At 58.7% G+C, this 22,227-nt stretch overlaps 1 protein-coding gene across 5 annotated transcripts in view; it reads right to left on the reverse strand.

The window, feature by feature from the left end:
- RGS12 (regulator of G protein signaling 12) overlaps nt 1-22,227 on the reverse strand; it is a 164,622-nt gene that overhangs the window by 5,932 nt on the left and 136,463 nt on the right. For 3 of the 5 annotated variants that reach the window (XM_050792248.1, XM_050792251.1, XM_050792250.1), the window contains 11 exons: nt 18,818-18,961; nt 17,891-18,070; nt 17,440-17,593; nt 14,228-14,304; nt 12,334-12,528; nt 11,933-12,006; nt 11,269-11,395; nt 9,161-9,257; nt 5,546-5,625; nt 5,013-5,166; nt 2,808-3,356 (listed from right to left, as the gene is read on the reverse strand). In XM_050792248.1, coding sequence (XP_050648205.1) covers nt 2,808-3,356; nt 5,013-5,166; nt 5,546-5,625; nt 9,161-9,257; nt 11,269-11,395; nt 11,933-12,006; nt 12,334-12,528; nt 14,228-14,304; nt 17,440-17,593; nt 17,891-18,070; nt 18,818-18,961 — 1,831 coding nt within the window. Of the gene's footprint in view, nt 1-1,539; nt 2,214-2,262; nt 3,357-5,012; nt 5,167-5,545; nt 5,626-9,160; nt 9,258-11,268; nt 11,396-11,932; nt 12,007-12,333; nt 12,529-14,227; nt 14,305-17,439; nt 17,594-17,890; nt 18,071-18,817; nt 18,962-22,227 lie in introns of those variants that run through there. The other 2 variants (XR_007725977.1, XM_050792249.1) reach the window with 2 other exon arrangements.

A 22,227-nucleotide genomic window follows, 5' to 3' on the forward strand; every position in this document is an offset into this window, starting at 1 on the left:
AGCCTGCAGGGCCTGACGGGTCTCGGTGTGTGGTGCTGGGGCTAGACAGACGGGGTGGAGTGCCGCGTGGCGTGTGGCGCTGGGGCTAGAAGGATGGGGCAGTGCGGTGTGTGATACTGAGGCTAGAAGGGCAGGGTGGAGCACCACATGATGCTGAGGCTAGAACAGGGTGGCATGGCACGTGGCGCTGGGGCTAGGATGGGGTGGTGTGGCACGTGGCACTGGGACTAGGACAGGGTGGCAGAGTGCATGGCACTGAAGCTGGAAGGGCGGGGTGGCACAGCACAGCTCTGTGGAGACTCCCCCTACCTCAGGGCTATTGCTGGCAGCCCCCACACGTAGCTGGCATGCTGCCCACTGTGGCAACGGGAAGGGTGGGAGCCTGTGGGCTTGGCTGCAACTCCTGTTGTGTTTCTCACCCCGGACGCTGGGTCCAGGGTGGCTGCCACATTGTGAGGAAGCATCCCACAGCAACTGTCAGCGTCGGAGAGCTTGGCCTGCGACGACCCCCAAGCTCCTAAACCCTGACAATGGACGGCTCAGCACTCAGTCCAGGCTCCCCCCGGCCCACAGACGTGAAAGAGGTTCCATCAGGCCACCATGGTGTTCACAGCCTGTTTCCTTTGCCGCCATGGGCGGGCGAACTCTCCAATACAGAGAATCCCATTAGAGCAGGTTCCAGAAAGCAAGCTGCACAGGGCAGTTTCCGTCCCAAGGCCCCCAGCAGGCCAGAGCCAGCACCGCCAGAAAGACTGGGCAGGTCCTCAGCAGTTGTCCTGTGTCGCCAGGGACAGGCATGTGGAGGACACAGACCTAGGACCTATGGCCAACGTCACTCCGACCTCCTTCTCCCACTGGGTCTCCTCCTAGGACAGAGCCCAAGAGCCAAGGGTCCAGGGTACCCACCTGCCCAGGGGCTGAGGAGCCAGCAGGGCAGGGAACCAGTTCTGGCCAGTGGCAGTCAGGGGCAGCCACCAGAGTGCAGGGGGACCTGCTCCTCCCAAGGCCGGTACCACCCACCCTCCTGCCACAAACGTGTCAGGGACGTCTAGGCTGGGCCCTGCACTGTAAACCATCAGCTGGGGTGCTCGGCTGGGCCTGCACTATAAACCACCTCCGTGCTAATGGCCCTTGGCAGGCAGAAGAACTAACCCCCAACATGGGTCTGTCTGGCCCTCCCAGGCAGCCCGACACATGCCACACCTGTGCACAGAGCCAGCCACAGTCCCAGGGCTGCGTGGCCGGGGTGTGGGTGCAGGACTGCAGCCCGAGGGCCAGCGGGCCAGCTCATCTCAGCAACCGCCCACAGGGCCACCAGCCCTTCTGCCATCCCGCCGCTTGGCTGTGCTGTTGGGAGCACACCAGGCGCTCAAGAGTTTTGTTCAGTGGATGGTATATTTTTTAAAGCCAGTAGATTAAGGTAAATCCACTTAATCTCCTAGAAATATGTAATATTTCCCCTAGATTAAGATACTTTTATTATTTTCTGAAGTGAAAACAAAGTTTCAAATGAGAAAGAAAAGTTGTAAGCCAGTCCAGTGATGATGTCCAGAATTTATTACTCCTGGAAGAACAGACTCAAAATGCAGGTGAGAGCCACACGGGTGTCCACCGAGACGGGTGGAGGGGACTCAGGCCAGGGGCGGAGGCTGCAGAGTGGCACCGGTGGGAATGCTGGGCACCTCAGGCTTTCTCATCCAGGCATGTCCTGGCTGGGAAAGGGGCCAGGGAGCCCCTCCTACACCACATGTGGCCTCCAAAGGCCAAGGTATGTACAGATCTACAGATGTGCACACCCTGGTCCCCCGGCGAGGTCCAGGCTACAGGTCTGACAAAACCAAACCCTGTGGCGCGCCTCTCACTGCCGTCAGCATCCCGGATCGGGGGCAGGACGGAGAGGCTCTCCCTTCGCCCCCAGCAGCAAACCACAGCAGAGGTGTCCACGCACCCCTGAGCATGCTCCATGACACATGCCCTGAGCAGCTCCTCTCTCCAAGGGATTGCCACGCAGGCCACAGAGGCCACGGCCCTCGGACCCCTGGAAATACCTTTCCCTGCTGGCTGCTGGGAGCCTCGCCTCAGTTTCTGGTATTTGTGGCTCATGGAAATATCCCTGCTGCCTGCCAGGCCATCCTGTTCACTTCACACCCACTGAAACCCCTGCTTCCTTGGAGCAATGCCTGTGACACGCGCAGTCAGGGAGCTGATGTCACCTCCGCTCCGGAGCACCCACACCACCTGCTATGGGGGTGCTGATGTCACCTCCGCTCCGGAGCACCCACACCACCTGCTATGGGGGTGCCGGTGCGTCCGAGCTGCGCTCTCAAGGCTCTCCCGAGGACGGGCCTGTGTCTCGGAGCCCTCTCCTGCTATGAACACGGAGGGCTTCACTTCCTCACTCAAGACAAATGCTATTGTTTTCCAGTCTTGAGACAGAAACACTAAAAATGGTAGCTGTCCAGATTTGGAAAGGAATGCCTCCATTTTCAGAAACCCCCAGGCCTCGCCCAGGGTGCTCCCAGACCTGGCTGCGGGCACCGCCACGCATCGTTCCTGCAAGAGCCTCTCAGGACACCAGGATGCCTGCCTGGAGCGCCTCAGGGGGACCGTCCTGACAGACACCGGCCTGGGGCCACACGAGCTCCTCCTTTCCAAGAGGGCCAAGGAAGACCCCAATCAGCAGGTGAGGAGGGGCCACAGAGACCACCAGCAAACAGTGGTAGCCAGGGGCCCGCGGTCCTTCTGACTGGAAGCTGAGCAGACCACGCTGACGGGGCCAAGGTAGAGGGATCAGAACCTGGAGGTACCTGGTCTGGAAGGTCCTGGCACGTCCTGGGGGCCGGAGGGTGGCGGCAGCAAGGTGCTGTTGGGGCTGCTGATGTCCCCCTCCCCCATCAGGGTCAGCTCGGCCACGTGCTCATCCTCCACCGTCTGGATGCCCCCGGCCTCCACTTCCCGAGACTGCCTCTTCCAGATCTGCGTGGTGCCCTCCTGCGCGAGGGAGACGGGAGACTGGGGGGTGCAGAAGGGCCCGCTGGGAGACTTCTGCCCGGTGGGGGTCGTCCCGGGAGGCCCAGGGGGGCTGGGGACTGAGCCCGGGCTGGTGGACGGGCTGTCGCTGCTCTCCTGGCCTGGCTCCCACTGCTCGCTGGGCTGGGAGGCGCTCTCCCGGCCGTTGCCTGTGGCGCTTCTCTTGCTAAAGCCCTTGGCCATGGCAGCTGCAGTGGGGAGGGTGAGTTCTGTGGAACCAGGAGGTAAACGGAGGAACTCTGGCAACACCAGGTCTTCCTTCCTTAGCAGCCCACGTTGGTCATCTGCTCTGTTGCTCTGAGCTTTGGAAATAAGCTCAAAAAACTCTATTGGAAGAAAACCCAGAGTGACCATGTTTTAGAGAGTTTCACATTAATGCCCGTCACAGCAGAACATCTAGAAAGCTCTCATCCTGGGCTGTCCTAATGCCCTATTGGCTGTGGGTCAACAAGAGCCCTTTTCCGTCCACACTATCTTCCCACAGACAGCGGAAGGGAGACCCTGGGGCTTCTAGCACACTCTGTCTTCAGGAGTCTGAAAACGCTGTGTACTCCTGAAAACCACGCTGTGTGAGTTGAACAAACGAGACACTCGACTCAACACGGTTATGCGCTGATGCCGTCTGAGTGGGATACTGTGGGACTCTATGGCCTGGGCTTTCAATTTAACACCTGGGGCCCTCTGAGGACTGGCCCCCTTCTCCGGTTGGTCAGCATCTGAGGCACCCCGAGTCCCAGCTGCAGCTGCAGTCCTCAAAGTCGGGAGCAGGATGAACCCAAGGAAGGGGACGAGAGGAAGGCTCTGAGACGGGTGGTCTGGGAAGGGGCACCCTCAAATCCACACCTGCCTCTCGGGGTCACTGCCTCTGCACAGAGGGTGGTCCTCCCAAGCCCAGGGTAGAGGGCGCAACATGCTCCCCGCTGAAGCTCCACAGCCCCGAGGCGCCAGGACAGGTGCCCCACAACCCACCCACTGCGGAGGCCTGCAGGCGCCTCCAGCTTCTTCACTGGCTCCTCCAGAACTCTCCTTTTCTCACCTGGGCTGGGTTTTCTAGTATAGCAGTCCCCAAGGCCACCATTCGAGGTAGATGGCATCTAAACTGGGCTTTCTCTAGCACTGGAATTACACTCTGAGTTCTGAACAACTACAAGGAATCTAAAATCTCTGATTTCACTGGTTCTCAGAAACATACAAGCTTCAAAGAGGGCGTGTGACTTGTGTCTGGTGGCCGACAAAGGCTGAAGGTGTGTTTTAGTTTTACTGTGAGGTCGGGCTCCATAGCCAGCTGTGACAAAGCTGTGACAAGCCAAGTGGACTGGCAAGTACGCCCTGGATGAAAATTCAGGTCACAGTGACCGCTGTTGGTTTTGATTCTGTTTTCAATGCTTCTCTTTGTTATAAACTTCTGGAGAAAAAGCAGCTTCAAGAAAGGACTCATCTCTCCATCTCAGTCTTCCAGCGTGCCTGTCGCCTCTCCTGGAGGCCAGGGGTGTGCAGGCTGAGCTTCCTCACTGATCCCCGTGGCCAACAGAGCTCAGCAAGCCCACGGCCCTTCCAGGCCAGGGTGCTCCGCCTCCCCTAACCTGGGCGCCCAGCTCCACCTGGGGTGGACTCTCTAATGCTAACTGTGCCTCCAGCCACGCTGGGGACCCCGGCACAAGCCAGTGGTGGGGCAATAGGGAGGAGCCGGGGTGAGAGGGAGGCGGAGCCTGCAGGGGCCTCTGGCATCTCAGGGCAGACAGTGCTGCTCACATCGGCTGCCCCTGACGCCCTAGGAGGCCTGGCACTGAGTCTCAAAACTGGGGTTTCGGTGAAGTGATCCCAACAGCCCACAGACTGCCCCAAGGAGAAACATGTCTTCCAGGCCACAGGGACGGACTGCAGTCACCCAGATGCTGACAGCTCAGAGCAGATCTACGGACTATACTGGAAACTAACTGTGCATTTACTAAAAACGTGGAAGTTTTAAAAAGTTCACATACCCTCTGCTTCGTCCAAATTAATTTTCTGATATTTTTTTTTCCCAATCTTTGCAATAGATTCTTCTCTCTTTGAAAGCCGGGGATCCCTAGCATTTTTTCCATTTTCTCCTTTTATTTTAATAGAATTAGACTTGCCTAGTGTTCTTTCCTCTCCCTGCATTAGAAGGAAAGTCAAAGTTCTACTTTCATTTCAATACACGACAATTTATCATTCATTAGTTAGAGATTAGAAGGCTCATGAAATAGATTGCATTGATAGAGAATTTACATGCATTGCAGAAAAACCATTGCAATGATAAAGATTACAAACAAGAATAGCATTTAAGGCACAACCACTCCCACCTCAGAAGAAAGCCAGTCCTTGACAGGTAAGAGGGAGCTGGGCGTTGGCAGGGACCAGAGAGCCCCACCAAGGAGCGTGGGGAGACGCACGTGATAAGCAGGCGGTGAGGAAAGTGCCAGGGCACTACGCAGAGCAGGCAGGGCCACAGCGAGAGGGGCGGGGCCCAGGGCGGGCGAGGGCGGGGAATTACCGTAGCCGAGTGGTTTCTGGAGCTGGAATTTACAGCTATGTTCTGTTTGACTGGCACACCTTTCTGTTTATCTGTGGATGCTAAACATAAGAAAGCTTTATGATTTCAGGGACTCGCAAATCCATCTGAATGTTTCGTAGACAACCTGCTGCTACTGTCTCCGAGAGCAAAGCTGTAGAGAAGCCACAAGGCATCTGCTGCCCTTATTCACCATGCACAGCCCGGAGGGGAGGCCCCACGGGACACGAGAGAGGACCCATCCTCCACGCGCACAGTGGGGCTCTGTACATCTAACTAGGGACTTGCTAGGACTTGCTGAAGGAGTGATGTTGAAATTGAAAAGCTCATTTCATATACTATTTGGCATAAATATTCTTTAGAAAGTCAGTCTTATATTTATGACATATTTTCTTTTACTTTCTTTTCTTTTTTTGAGACAGTCTCACTCTGTCACCCAGGCTGGAGTGCAGTGGCGTGATCTCGGCTCACTGCAACCTCCGCCTCCCGGGTTCAAGCAATTCTTCTGCCTCAGCCTCCCATGTAGCTGGGATTACAGGCATGCACCACCACGCCCAGAAAATTTTTGTATTTTTAGTAGAGACGAGGTTTCACCATGCTGGCCAGGCTGGTTTCGAACTCCTGACCTCAGGTGATCTGCCTGACTCAGCCTCCCAAAGTGCTGGGATTTCAGGCTTGAGCCACTGCACCAGTCTGTGACATATTTTCAAATACAGCCTTTGCCCCATATCAGGGCCACAGGCTGGCCTCTGCCGGCACTAACGGTCTCAAGCCCCTTTCTCTGAACCAGATGTGACTGGAGGAGTCACGCTCCTGCCCCACATACAACCCTACAAAAGTGCTGAGCGCCAAGCTCCACCACAGGCCTTGCCTGTACATAAACAGGCTCCGAGGGTCAGCTGGGGCAAAGCTGCTGGCCGCCCTGCTGGGTTACACATGCTGTGCCTGCCCCACCTGCCTGGGTGTCAGGGTCTGGGGCGAGGCTTTCCCTAGAGCAAAGTGTGGGCTAGGGGAAGGGTCTCTGCTCTGTGAGGAGCTGGGGAGAGAAGCAAGGGTTGGAGCTCCAGGGCTAATAACCTCAGCGCTTGCTTCTGACTGGGACCCATGGCCCAGGTCTCCCTGGGTGGGGACAAGGGAGCCACATATGCCCTGCGTGACATCATCAGGGCCAACAACCTGAAAAGCAGAGGGGCAGCCCAATGTCACCTGAAGTGGTTCCTCACAAAGTGAGCTCTCTACTAGAATGTCTGCAGGTGAGTTTCGAGAAAGCTCTTCCCAAGAGACACACCTCCCTATGGCACCTGCACCTGCAGGCGCTAAGGCCACGCCTCTGCCTGTCCCTGGGGACAGCTACAAACAGGACACCCTCCCGGGTCTGAGTGACCTTCCTCACGCACGGTTCTCAGCCGGGGCTCTAAGGAGGGCCAGCTCCTGCGCGTCAGGATGAGGTGGGGGCCGGGAGACGAGCCCATCTCTGAAGGCTGCTGGCCGGACCCCAGCTTCCCCAGGGCAGGACTGTCATAACCAAGGAACACATGGAAAAGAGCTCTGTCAACCACCTGATTCCCTGCACACAAGGAAATGCAGAACCAGCCCAAACGACTGAGCCTGCAGCCTCCACTTTGCTGGGCAGAGCACAGCTGTCTACTGCCCTGGCTTCCTGTTTTGTGCCCGGAGGGAAGGGCGCCAGATCAGGGTACCGAGGAGGGACCAAGCGACCCAGACCATTTCCCTTTTGTGTACTGACTCAAAAGCCTCTCCCTCCCCTGGGCCGGCCCCACCTGCCCTCTCTCCTGCGCAAGCCCCACTCACCCTCTCTCCTGCACCGGCCCCGCCCACCCTCTCCCCTATGCCAACCCCACATCCCCCTCCCCTGCACCGGCCCCGCTCACCCTCTCCCCTATGCCAACCCCACATCCCCCTCCCCTGCACCGGCCCTGCCCACCCTCTCCCCTATGCCAACCCCACATCCCCCTCCCCTGCACCGGCCCCGCTCACCCTCTCCCCTATGCCAACCCCACATCCCCCTCCCCTGCACCGGCCCCGCTCACCCTCTCCCCTATGCCAACCTCACATCCCCCCCTCCCCTGCACCGGCCCCGCTCACCCTCTCCCCTATGCCAACCTCACATCCCCCTCCCCTGCACCGGCCCCGCTCACCCTCTCCCCTATGCCAACCTCACATCCCCCTCCCCTGCACCGGCCCTGCTCACCCTCTCCTCTATGCCAACCCCACAGCCCCCCCTGCACTGGCCCTGCTTGCCCTCTCCCCTATGCCAACCCCACAGCCCCCCCGCACTGGCCCTGCTCGCCATCTCCCCTATGCCAACCTCACAGCACCCCCCACACCAGCCCCGCTCACCCTCTCCCCCTATGCCAACCTCACATCCCCTCCCCTGCACCGGCCCCGCCCACCCTCTCCCCTATGCCAACCTCACATCCCCCTCCCCTGCACCGGCCCCGCTCACCCTCTCCCCTATGCCAACCTCACATCCCCCTCCCCTGCACCGGCCCCGCTCACCCTCTCCCCTATGCCAACCCCACATCCCCCTCCACTGCACCGGCCCCGCTCACCCTCTCCCCTATGCCAACCTCACATCCCCTCCCCTGCACCGGCCCCGCCCACCCTCTCCCCTATGCCAACCTCACATCCCCCTCCCCTGCACCGGCCCCGCTCACCCTCTCCCCTATGCCAACCTCACATCCCCCCTCCCCTGCACCGGCCCCGCTCACCCTCTCCCCTATGCCAACCCCACATCCCCCTCCACTGCACCGGCCCCGCTCACCCTCTCCCCTATGCCAACCCCACATCCCCTCCCCTGCACCAGCCCCGCCCACCCTCTCCCCTATGCCAACCCCACATCCCCCTCCACTGCACCAGCCCCGCCCACCCTCTCCCCTATGCCAACCCCACATCCCCCTCCACTGCACCAGCCCCGCCCACCCTCTCCCCTATGCCAACCCCACATCCCCCTCCCCTGCACCAGCCCCGCCCACCCTCTCCCCCTATGCCAACCCCACATCCCCCTCCACTGCACCAGCCCCGCCCACCCTCTCCCCTATGCCAACCCCACATCCCCCTCCTCTGCACCGGCCCCGCTCACCCTCTCCCCTATGCCAACCCCACAGCCCCCCCTGCACTGGCCCTGCTCGCCATCTCCCCTATGCCAACCCCACATCCCCCTCCCCGCACTGGCCCTGCTCGCCCTCTCCCCTATGCCAACCCCACAGCCCCCCCCGGCGCTGGCCCTGCTCGCCCTCTCCCCTATGCCAACCCCACAGCCCCCCTGCACTGGCCCTGCTCGCCCTCTCCCCTATGCCAACCTCACAGCTCCCTCCCCTGCACCAGCCCTGCTCACTGTCTCCTCTATGCCAACCCCACAGCCCCCCTGCGCTGGCCCCACTCACCCTCTACCCTGCGCAGGACCCACCCCCCACTTCTGTGCAAGCCCCATCCGCCCCTCCCCTGCGCTGGCCTCACTCACCCTCTTCCCTGCACCAGCCCCGCCTGCCCCCTCCCCTGCACCAGCTCCATAGCACCCTCCCCTGCACTGGACACACTCACCCTCTCCCCAACCGCTGCGCCAGCCCTACTCACCCTTTCCTCTGGAAGGGTCCTTCTCCTCCAAGACAACCCGCTGTCCGTCCAGACTCGATATAGGGGCTCCGAGGTCCAGGGGCTCCTTCTCTCCACTCTAGGGCAGAGATGGGCACTGAATAATTTACCCAGATTGGAACTTTAGGGAACAGATGTGTGTGATCCCACCAGACTGCGCGACTGTCCTAGGGTTGATGGAATCATGCAGGAGATGGCCCTAAGGTGAGGCCTGCCTGACTGAGGCACACGTGCTGGGGCTGAGCTGGGCTCCTGACATGGGTAAGGAGTGCCCTGAGGAACTGCGTGGGCAGTGCCTCCCACACCGGCCCCTCCAAGGCCCAGGGGCAGGGTGACATGTCAACACTGGAAGCACCTTCACCCATATATCTAATGCTATAAAATGCACGTAAAATACTTGGAAATAGGAAGTGAAGCCCGTATAAGTCTCCACATTGCTCACAACCTCGATGGTGGCCTCCCTAAGAACCCACTCACTGACCCTCGGATGCTGCTACGAGGGGAACACTGACCCTGGAAACTGCTACGACGGGAACACTGAGAGCAGATGTTCTCCTTTGTAAACAAGGAAGCAAAGACAGACAACTTTTGGACCAGGTCTGAGGTTGAAATGAAGTGCCACTATCTGAGGTTGAAATGAAGTGCCACTAGCCACGGGGCTGGAGTTCTTGTCTGTGCCAGAGTTCTCCTCTGGCAGAGAATCTGACTCTTCACCTGCCATAATCACTGTTAAGAAAAGACACCTGAACGTGTTTGGCATTCACACTCTGTCAGTCAGGGAACGACAGCCGCCCAATGACAGGCGGGAGAGGCTCTAAGCTCCTGAAGGGGCCAGTCTGCTGGGCAGGCGCGGTGGGCCTTGCGGGGGGAAGCAGAGGAGCTGCCCCAGGTCCCGCCTTCTCCACCACATTCGTGGGCACAGGGGGGCCACAGAATTCACTGGAGAGTCAGCAGAAAGCATCTGAGGAAAAGCCACATCCCAAACAACCCATTCCACACAAATCCTCCACAGCCCACACAGCCCAAACCCTGCCTGGCCTGGAGCCCTCGGCAGCCAAGGGCCGCAGCTCACAGAGAACCAGCCTGACCACAGCCAGCCCTTCCACCCTGGCGCCCCAAACCATGCCACGAGCACGCTGCCACGACCAACCCCACTTTACAGTCAGGGAAACTGCAACACACAGGGGCTAAGTAATTGCTTTGCATCTCCACAGAGTCGGCCAAAGGGGCACACCTGGGAGCCAGGCCAGGTCTGCCTCTGACCAGCAGATTTCTGGACTCCTGGATGGAGCCTGCAGTGCGGGAAACAGGTTTCCGGTTACCCTCAGAGGTGGTGTCTGTAAATAATTTAATAGGTTCTTCTTGTTCACTTCAAAGTCCTTGAATAATTTTGAGTGTAGTTTCAGAGAAAATTAAAATCCTGAAAATACTTGAAATCATTGCTCCAATAAAGTTGACAAGGAAAGAAGACTAGGCGGACACTGTGCCCCTAAACCCCCACGCTCTGGAGCACGCTCAGCGGGGCCCAGCTCTCCCTGTCTCACATGGCCTGCCCAGTGCCTGCTGTCACCACCCCAGGCAGTGTTTTCTTTCTTCATCCCATTCACACCATAATGGTGCAGTCTGGAAGTGCCAGCTGAGTTCTTCCATCTCCAAAGTGCAGGTGAGAATCAGGACATTTCCACGTGACCATGCCCTGGGGGCATCAGCACAATGCCCCGGCCCGGCCCAGCAGGTGCCGTGGGGGCAGGGCCATCCGCACTCTCTAATCTGATCACATTTGCCAACAGCGGGGGATATTCCGGGGGTTGGTTGGTTGGTTTCTCATTTTGGCCTCCCTGGAGCAAAACCACATCTCAAATATCAATTCTTTTTGGAATGACCAAGGTACAAATAAACCATGATGGCTCCCACTGAACAGAATGAGAACTGGGGATGGCAGAGGCTGTTTCCTTTCCTCCAAGGGGGACAACAAAATCGGGGGAAGACACCGCTTCTTGGTGTGCCCTCTTCAGTGACCACCACAGAGGCTGCCAAAGGGAACAGACAGTTCCCGTGGTGATGACGCCCGGGCCCCATGCAACACTCACCAGCCTCACCAGCAGGCCACTGAGGTCCAGGCCATACTTGGCCACGACGGGCCGCAGCACTTCCGTGACAGGCTTGGTGGGCTTGGCCTTGAGTCCCACTGACCGGTTAATCGGAACAAGATCCAGCCTGGTGGGGGATGAAAAAATTCACTACAAACTCATGTCAGCTCTCATTAGATCAGTCTCATGAGCAGATACAGCACAGCCCCAGGCCGCCCTCAAGGCCTCGGTGTGCCCCGCACCAGTTCAGCCCCAGCTGATCAGAAAGTGCCTTCCTCCACGTGGGAAAAGTCAGGCCAAGCAAGGGCTGTGGCCTCCTCCTCCCGGGACAGCAGCGTCCTGCAGAGCTGCCTGGCTACCTGTGGGGCATCTGCCCTATGGACAGCACTCCTGCCCCTCCCTCTTGGCATCTTAGGGGGCTGTGCTCACCAGGCCAGGGCAGTCCCTGTTCACAGGGCAGGAAGGAGAGGGCCCCTCTCACCCCCGGGCTTGCAGGGAGGCTGCCTCATGTGGGCCTCCATCCCCCGCCACCCCCACCGACACCCCATCGTAGCCCAGTATGGAGCATCCACAGGCTACCTGCTAAGTGCAGAGACCAGCAGGTGGTGGGCACACGGGGTTGGCTCTGGGAGCCTCAGGTGAATGACAGCGATCTTCCTCTTACCGAAACAAGGTGCGCTTTTCTAGGCGCAGGTCCCTTGACTCCAAGATGCTACTGTCTTGGTGCAGCACCAGAGGCTGAGGAACAGAGAGACCAGAATCAGCGTGGGCACAGGGGCGCCCCCGACAGGCAGAACAGTGTGCCCCGGGTGCATAGCTGTGCAGAGCTAAAGAGCAGCTTCAGAAACAGCCATCCAAAGACAGCGATCACTCTTTCCACACCAACCTAGCACCCGCATGCAAAGTGCTCCCAGCAAATAGTTCAGATAATCTGGCCTCCACTCCAGGCACTGTTGAAATGAGGAGCGCAAGACGGGGCAGCCTGAGGACTCTCACAAAGCTAGGGGCCAGGGAGCAGGGAGGCCGTGGCCTGAGGGCAGCGTGAGGGTCAGGCGGGCCCAGTACCTTGTCCCCGCCCACCAGGAAGAGGTCCGCGGCCGCCCCGTTGATGCCATGCCGCTCACAAAGTCCAGACAGGATGTCTTTGATGGAGAAGCCCGCCTTGACAGCCACCACGCAGGATGTCCCATCCGGGAGGTGAATGCAGCAGTGCTTGGTGGCCTTGTCCTTCTCGGGTGCCAAAGTCCTGCAGGCCTCTGACTGGGGAGTGGGGAGACAAGCAGTCAAGCGGGCACCAGCATCACAGGGGTGCGGGGCATCTCCCAGAGCAGCCCAGCTGGCCCAGGCCTCACGTGCTGGGGAGGCTGGTGCCCTGCCACTGTCCTACCTGCAGCTCCCCAGGTGCACACATCTCAGGCTCAGTCCACACTGCCTGAGGCGTTGGGTTTTGTGAATTAACACGGGAGAGCAGTCATCATTCTCTCAGCTCTGGGCCTCACTGGCCATCGTGCTCAGGACAGCATGGGCCCTGACGCGGCTCTGCTCAGAAGGCACATCTGGGCTTCTCCACCCAGAAGCAGGGCCGTCCTGAGGCGCCCACTGAAGCTGCCCTGTGAGGACCACTCCCTCCTGGGGCTCTGGGTTCCAGCACGCTATCCTCTCTATACACAGCTCCCGGAGCACATCGTTCCATTGTAAACCTCGCCTGGACTGTTACTTCATCATCACTGCCTTCTGGTAGTCTGAAGTCTCTTTTCCCTGAGCATTATTTCAGGAAACTAGTTTGTACAGTGGTAGGCTGGCTGCACAAATGGCCCAACCATCCCCTTCCCTGTCTCCGTGCCCCTCGTAATATGGCTTTGTGGCTCCTCTCATGAAGAGGTGGCGTCAGCCCCAGCCCAGACCTCAGTGGGCAGGAGGAGCATCTCCAAGCCTGGGCCTCCAGAGGCCGTCCTCCTCTGCTCACTGTTGGGGTCCCTGAGACGGCTGTGGGATGGGGTGAACTGGCCTGCTGGGTGAGGCAAACGAAGGGTCCTGTCAGTGCTCCTGCTCCAGCCAAGGGCCAGCAAGGGCCAGTCATGCAACTGAGGGCCTCTGGGACCAGCCAGCTGGCTCATGTGCCAGGTAACCAGAAACACACAGGCAAGGCTGGCCAGAATGGGCAGAACCACCAAGCTGACCCAGAGACCCAGCACAACAGTAATTGTTTCCAGCCTCTGCATTTGGGGGTGGGGAGGTATTAGGCAGCAGGAGCTAACTGACACCTGGTAAATCCTTACAGCTTTCAATGTTATTTGGAACAACTGAAGAAGAAATTATATTCTACATTCATTCCTGCCTGAAAATTTCAAATAACTAGGATGCTGGCAACCAGTGAGGTTTTCCAAAATTCCTATCAAACAATATCTAATGAGCTCACGAGTCCTGCCTGCGCCCGCTCATCTCCCTCATCTGCTGGAAACTGGGGCCAGGAAGAGCACCAGCCAAGCAGTGAGCAGGCGTGAGAGGGTGTGGGAGACAGACGGCCCGCAGGCAGAGGGGCAAACCCTGCAGTGCCGCAGCGGGTGTGATGCTCACGCGGTGAGACACGGAGCGCCTGCTCTCGACGCCTTCTGTTGATTCTTAGTGGGAGTTCACAAAAACTAAATTACAACAAAAAGACTTAAGAAATAAATCCAAAGATACTTTGAGTTCCCTCCCTCGTATAACTAATAGTTTTTCGTGCCCTCTCAGGAGCCCTAGGCTGGGGGACCATGAGGCTGGGGCCTGATGGGGCCCTGGGCCACCCTGCACTTAGCCACTGTGCCTGGGCCGGCACCCGAGCCTCGTCCCCCAGCTTTGCAAAGTGAACGCTGGGTTTTGTAAACGCAGGTTTCCGTGGGGCAGAGGTGTCATCAGTCAGCTGGTGGGGACAGCCCTGAGCCTGAGGCCTGTGGGATAAGGGGAGACAGTGACTCACCAGGTCCAGGCTCCCCGCAGAGGACACAGAGCCCTGGGACTCTCGGCGACACAGGCCTCCATTGGCATGCAGGGGGTCTTGACAGGGGAAACACAGTGACTCATGTCAATCAAAACCCTATTTATTTGGTCACATCTCCCAACCCTCTGCCCCCTTTAGGCTGAGCAGACAGACACACAGCATGTAGGGCAGACGCCAGGAAGCCCTCCCCGCAAGGCACCGCCTCGCCTCGCTTGGGGGAGACAAGTCACATGTGTCTTCCTAACCCTGGAAGCCAGTCAGGGACCGGTGCGGCTCTACCCACCACGAAGCGGAGACGCCACTCTCTGCCCTGTCCACTGCCACATCCTGGCTCCAAAACATGCTTGGCTCACGGCAGGTGCCCAATAAGTCACATCAGTACGTGCAGTTCCACAGCACGGACCCAGGTGTACGTCCCGGCCAGGGCCTTTCCTCCATTCCATCTGGAGCTTTCATCCCCAAATGTAGTTTCTGGGCCTAACTGGAAACCCCCTGCTGTGGCAACAGCCTGCGCTCTCCGCCGGATGCGGCCTCCAGACCCACTTTTTTCTCTGACATCCTGACATGAACCATAATGAGGTGTCAATTGTCACTAACCTCAACGAACTATATTCTTAGGCTAATCTACAAATCATGAAGATTCTGACACAGAAAGGACTTTTCAAACAGCAGCTGCTCCCACACCATGCCGCTGTGCATGGGCTCTGGGACCTGAGGGGAGAGGGGAAGGCAGCTCCCAGACCCGCTGGCCTCCAGACTGCAGCCGCCTTCCACAGGAACAGATGCCCAGGCCACATCCTGGGCCATCAGAACGTGTTAGTTCTGGGAGTGCCTGCAGTTCGGGTTTTATTTTTTGGTTTGCTTTGTGTTTTTCAGACACAGAGCGCTGCTATGTCCCCAGGCTGGGGTGCAGTGGCACCATCATAGCTCACGGCAGCCTCCAACTCCAGGACCCAAGCAATTTTCTTCCCACCTCAGTCCCCCCAACAGCTAGGACTACAGGTGTGCTACCACTACACACTTGGCTAATGTTTATTTTTATCTGTAGAGATGAGTGTCTTGCTATGTTGCCCGGGCTGGTGTTGAACTCCTAGGCTCAAATGATCCTCACACCTTGCCCCCGGCCAAAGCACTGGGATTTAAAGGCATGAGCCACCGTGCCCCACTGCTATCAAGGTTTGGTTTTATTTATTTGTTTTATGAGACAGTCTTGCTCTGTCACCCAAACTGGAGTGTAGTTCTCGGCTCACTGCAACCTCTGCCTCCCAGGTTCAAGTGATTCTCATGCCTCAGCCTCCTGAGTAACTGGGACTAAAAGTGCCCACCACCACACCCAGCTAATTTTTCTTTTCTTTTTTTGAGATGGAGCCTCGCTCTGTTGCCCAGGCTGGAGTGCAATGGCACAATCTCAGTTCACTGCAACCTCCACCTCCTGGGTTCAAGTAATTCTCCTGCCTCAGCCTCCTGAGTAGCTGGGATTACAGGCATGCACCATCGCATCTGGCTAGTTTTTGTATTTTTAGTAGAGTCGGGGTTTCACCATGTTGGCCAGGCTGGTCTCGAACTTCTGACCTCAGTTGATCTGCCCACCTCAGCCTCCCAAAGTGCTGGGATTACAGGCATGAGCCACCGTGCCTGGCCCCCCCTTTTTTTTTTTGTATTTTTAGTAGAGCCTTACCATGTTGCCCAGGCTGGTCACTAACTCCTGAGCTCAGGCAATCCGCCCGCCTCGGCCTCCTCCCAAAGTGCTGGGATCACAGGCGTGAGCTCCCATGCCCGGCTCTATCCGGGTTTTAAAGGCCCTTTGCAGATCTGCCAGGTGTGGGGGTGGGCACGAGTGGATGGACTGTCTGAAGCAAACACTCCCATCTCCCAGGTACGCGGGAGGCCTGGCCCCACCTAATGCCATAGTGTCCATCTCCCAGGTGGCCTCCTACAAAGGTGAGCTCTACAACTCTCAGCTGCCTTTGCTTGGAGAAGAGCACCTCACAGCATGGCCAGGACTTCAGGGCTGCCCACATCAAGCCCTCACCAGCACCTCCTTCCGTGCCCCGGGAACAACGCTCCCCCCTGCAGGCAGGGAGCAGCCACGCACAAATGCTTGGCACTGCAGGGCACGCACAGGAGCCGCAGCGGCAGAGCACAGAGCACCCTGCTCACCTGCCTCCAACAGGGCCACGCCGGCTGGTACTAGCGCAATCACCTCACTGCCTGATTTAAACTAGGAGACAACAGGCTTAGTGCCAGTCCTCTGTCAGGCAGGACACTCATTCCTGAAAATTAATACCTTTCCCAAAAATCTCTAGAGAAGAAAATCTTCCCAGCTATCCCCTTTGTGCTTTTCAGCAGCTGGTACAGAACAGCCTCATCTTCGCCAGCATTCAGCATGGGCATCTCCAGGCCCTCTGCCCTGCCGCCTGCCAACACCACCCAGCTGGTATTTGGAGCTCGGCCAGGAGCCACCAAGGACCCTGCAGCCCCACCCCCTGGCGCCCTGGGAGCCGTCTCTCTGCCTAACTTTTGTTACAGGAAGTCTCAGACGTGCACAAGAGAAAAAAGGGACAGAGCATCCAGAATGGGCAGCCCCCGATATCCAATACCAATCTTAGCTTGGAAAATGCTCACAACTTCAACTACGCTACCACATTCTAAAACCACACACATGGAAAATGCTCACAACTTCAACTATGCTACCACATTCTAAAACCCACACACATAGAAAAGGCACATGGACACTGACACCTACCTAGGAAAAAGCCCTGGCAGAGAACCAAGCTGCCACTGGGGGAGACGCCCAATAGCACATTTGTGTGTTCCTATTTTTACTTGATTGTATTTTCCAAATTTTCTACCAAAAGCACCTATTACTTTTGTAGTGAAAAGCAGGAGAGGACACAGATGTTCAGCCGCCACTGCGTGGGGGAGTCCTGAGGTAGGCATGGGCTGGAACAGACTGAGCCCTTTTCTCTGGAAGATTCTGGAGCAGCCCTGCTGCCCTCTGGCTGGCTGACAGGTCGTGTCCCCCAGACACAGTGGCATTCCTTATTCATTCAGAGAAGCTTCCTTGACCCACCCACAGGGCCTCTCACTGCACACATGGCCCAAGGTCACCACCAACCCCCAGAGCAGTGCCAGAACAGGGACACGGCTGCCTGGCCTGGACACCACAGCCCAAGAGCCACCCCACAAACCGTCTGCATGGTCCCCATGCTCCCTCTTCTTCTGGGACCTCCCGGTGCTCCTGGTCCGTGACCACGAGAAAAACGCGCCTTTCCGCTTCTTCTCACTATCCTCATCCCCCATTTCTTCGTTCAGGGATCGGCCGGATTTTGATTTTCCACTTAACTGTCATCAAATGGAAACCTTGGTTAAAACCATGTGAAGTTATTTTATTCTGACATTAAGTGCAAAGGAGGCAATACTGAGCTGTAAATACAAGCACTCTATGGGATGGTATCACTTCTATAGGTCATAGTGTGGCCCTGACAGGACTCCAGAAACAGCAGCTGGAACTTCCCGGCATGGAGCATCACCCACCACTGGTGAAGAAGCCGACAGGGCCTCTTTTCACTTCCCACAGAACAGCTCTCAGCTGATGACATACAACCCACAGGGGCGTGAGGTCAGCCTCAGGCAGGTCACCTTTTTTGGCGTGGACACACTGGACTGGTCTGAACTGAGGCTGTGCTTGGAAGCCGGGCTGCTGGGGACCTGCTGGGAGTCCGGGAGTGCGCGGCCCTCCACTTCCGCCAAGATGCATTCCTGGTACAGTGGGGACTTCAGAAAGCGAGTGTAGCTATCAAACTTCATGAGATTGAAGATCTGGGGAGGGGATGTAAGGCAGGACAGTCACAGGAGGGACCTGGACATGGGGCCTCAGGCGCATGGCTGCTTGGCGACCTGTAGGCAACCACTGGCCGTCCTGAAAGGACATCATTTCAGTCCATTTTCCCCCGCCAGCCCCGAGAGTACTTAAGAGTTATTTCCAGTGTGCCCCTATATCTGAGTCTTCTTTCTCATAACAAACCAGCCTTTATCACTCTTAAAATTAGTGAATTCTGACAACTTACAGAAGCCATCAGTACGAGCCGACTCCAGATAACTTTCATTAAATAAGATTAAAACCAAAAGTGACTAGAATCTAACAGCAGACTGCTTTGAAAATGCCACCCTACGCTTCTGTGAATGTGACCCACACGCTACAGTGACATGCAAAGGCATGTCTCGAATGGCATGGGGCCTAACGCACATCACCACAGCAATGTCCTACAGTGCAAAACTTCAAACGCAGATGTTCCATCACCCATGCAGGTGTGACTCCACACAGATGCACATGCATTGAACCATGAGCCAGTGTGAACAGTCAGCACACTGCAGACAGGCACACAGTGGTTCGGGACTTAGTTCACGGCCCTACTGAAAGCTCCACTTTCTGCCTGCGTTTCTCCACCTGTGTCTGTGATGCTCTCAATCCACCGGCCTGCCTCATAGCACATGTTCTTAGAAGGTGGACCCTATACCCCGAGCCCTAGCCTGGACTCCCCACAAGCTCCCATGGCCTGGGGTTACCTGGAGCTGCTGCTCTTTGAACATATCCGGGTGAGGTGCACGGAGGACATCGTCTGCTAGCTGGGCCTGGCTGTCGATGTTGACCGGGGTGGTGGCTTTGCTGCACAGAAACTTACTGAAAATCTCCCGGGCCCTGTAGGAAAGCTGACAGAAAAGGCACCTGAGCAGCCTGGCACGGCTTCCTCTCCCCACACTCCTGCTGCCTGCCAAGGCCTGACAGCCCCGGGCACTACAGATGTGTTCTCACGGGACCCAGTCATTACCTCTTAGTTGAATAAATAAATACAAGTGTGGCCAGAATGCAGCAGCACAGGTGGGCTCCTCTACGATTGTTTAAACGGATACTTAAAGTGTCCCAAAGACCCGGGCGATGCGAGCCCAGCAGCAGCTGCACACGGGCAGTACTGCCGTGTGTCCACACACACCTGGTCTTGGCAAGGTGGGAGCGCAGGAGAGCAGCGCCCTCTGAGCATCATGAGCAGATGAAAGCAGCCCCGGAGCCTGGAAGCGAGGCCACAGGCCGACTGAGAACACAGCAGCCAGGCCAAGCCAAAGCGTCCCTCCCAGGCCTCTCCCGCCTCCCACGAGGCGCAGGAGGAGAAGCGGTGAAACCCATGGCCTGGGATGACTCCTGCCTCTGATTTGCTTTCAAATTCCCCTAAATACACATTCCCTCCTCAGAATTCCAGCACACCGAAAGACAACCCATCTGCTAGTGAAAGCTGGGGCTGAGGGCGTTTATACAAACCACGTTTAGGCAAAATTAAATATCATGGATATTTAAAAATTTATTCTGAAAAAGAAATGATTTTTTCAACCCATGTGAAAATATTTTAACATCTACTTTCCAACTGCTCTACATGCTCCCTGCACCGAGCCAGCCTCGAATGAGGCCACGCCGCCCCTTCACACACGCCGCCCTCACATACACGCGTGGCCCTCTCACACGCGCCGCCCTCACACACGCTCCGCCCTCACACACACGCACCACCCTCTCACACGCACGCCGCCCTCACACACGCACGCCGCCCTCACACACGCGCCGCCCTCACACACGCTCCGCCCTCACACACACGCACCACTCTCTCACATGCACGCCGCCCTCACACACGCACGCCGCCCTCACACACGCACGCCGCCCTCACACACGCGCCGCCCTCACACACGCTCCGCCCTCACACACGCACCACCCTCTCACACGCACGCCGCCCTCACACACGCGCCGCCCTCACACACGCTCCGCCCTCACACACACACACCACCCTCTCACATGCACGCCGCCCTCACACACGCGCCGCCCTCACACACGCGCCGCCCTCACACACGCTCTGCCCTCACACACACGCACCACCCTCTCACACGCACACCGCCCTCACACACGCACGCTGCCCTCACACACGCATGCTGCCCTCACACGCGCTCCGCCCTCACACACGCACCGCCCTCACACACATGCGCCACCCTCTCGCGCACACTGCCCTCACACATGCACCGCCCTCACACACATGTGCCGCCCTCTAGCGCATGCTGCCCTCACACACGCGCCGCCCTCACACAACGTGGCTCTCTCACACACATGCCGCCCTCACACACATGCCGCCCTCACACACGCACTGCCCTCACACGTGCCACCCTCACACGTGCCACCCTCACACATGCACTGCCCTCACACATGCGCACCACCCTCACGTGTGCACCACCCTCACACAACACGGCTCTCTCTCACACATGCCGCCCTCATGCACGCGCAGCCCTCACACAACGTGGCTCTCTCACACTCATGCCGCCCTCACACACGCCACCCTCACACACACGCGCCGCCCTCTCACACGCGCCGCCCTCTCACACACGCGCCGCCCTCTCACACACGCGCCGCCCTCACACACACGCGCCGCCCTCTCACGCACGCGCCGCCCTCTCAGACACGCGCCACCCTCTCACACACGCGCCGCCCTCTCAGACACGCGCACCGCCCTCACACACACGCGCCGCCCTCTCACACGCGCTGCCCTCACACAAAACGGCTCTCACACACGCGCCGCCCTCTCACACACGCGCCGCCCTCTCACACGCGCTGCCCTCACACAAAACGGCTCTCACACACGCGCCGCCCTCTCACACACGCGCCGCCCTCTCACACGCGCTGCCCTCACACAAAACGGCTCTCACACACGCGCCGCCCTCACACACACGCGCCGCCCTCACACACGCGCCGCCCTCACACACGCGCCGCCCTCACACGCGCTGCCCTCACACAAAACGGCTCTCACACACGCGCCGCCCTCTCACACGCGCCGCCCTCACACACGCGCCGCCCTCTCACACACGCGCCGCCCTCTCACACGTGCCGCCCTCACACAAAACGGCTCTCACACACGCGCCGCCCTCTCACACACACGCCGCCCTCTCACACGTGCCGCCCTCACACAAAACGGCTCTCACACACGCGCCGCCCTCTCACACACGCGCCGCCCTCTCACACGCGCTGCCCTCACACAAAACGGCTCTCACACACGCACCGCCCTCTCACACATGCGCCGCCCTCACACACACACACTGCCCTCACACACGCGCCGCCCTCTCACACTCGCCGCTCTCACACACGCACCGCCCTCTCACACACGCGCCACCCTCTCACACACGCGCCGCCCTCACACACACACACTGCCCTCACACACGTGCTGCCCTCTCACAACACGGCTCTCTCACACACACGCCGCCCTCACACATGCCCTCACACACACGCGCCGCCCTCTCACACACACGCGCCGCCCTCACACACACGCGCCACCCTCTCACACACGCGCCGCCCTCTCACACGCGCTGCCCTCACACAAAACGGCTCTCACACACGCACCGCCCTCTCACACGCGCCGCCCTCTCACACACGCTGCCCTCACACAAAACGGCTCTCACACACGCACCGCCCTCTCACACGCGCCGCCCTCTCACACACGCGCCGCCCTCACAAACGCGCCGCCCGCTCACACACGCGCCGCCCCTCACAAACACGCGCCGCCCTCTCACACACGCGCCGCCCTCTCACACACGCGCCGCCCTCTCACACACGCGCCGCCCTCACACACGCGCCACCCTCTCACACACGCGCCGCCCTCACACACGCGCCGCCCTCTCACACGCGCCGCCCTCACACACGCGCCGCCCTCTCACACACGCGCCGCCCTCTCACACACGCGCCGCCCTCACACACGCGCCGCCCTCTCACACACGCGCCGCCCTCTCACACGCGCCGCCCTCACACACGCGCCGCCCTCTCACACGCGCCGCCCTCACACACGCGCCGCCCTCTCACACGTGCTGCCCTCACACAAAACGGCTCTCACACACGCGCCACCCTCACACACACGCGCCGTCCTCACACGCGCCGCCCTCTCACACACGCGCCGCCC

Source organism: Macaca thibetana, chromosome 5 (genome assembly GCF_024542745.1).
Source record: "Macaca thibetana thibetana isolate TM-01 chromosome 5, ASM2454274v1, whole genome shotgun sequence".
Lineage (NCBI taxonomy): Eukaryota > Metazoa > Chordata > Mammalia > Primates > Cercopithecidae > Macaca > Macaca thibetana.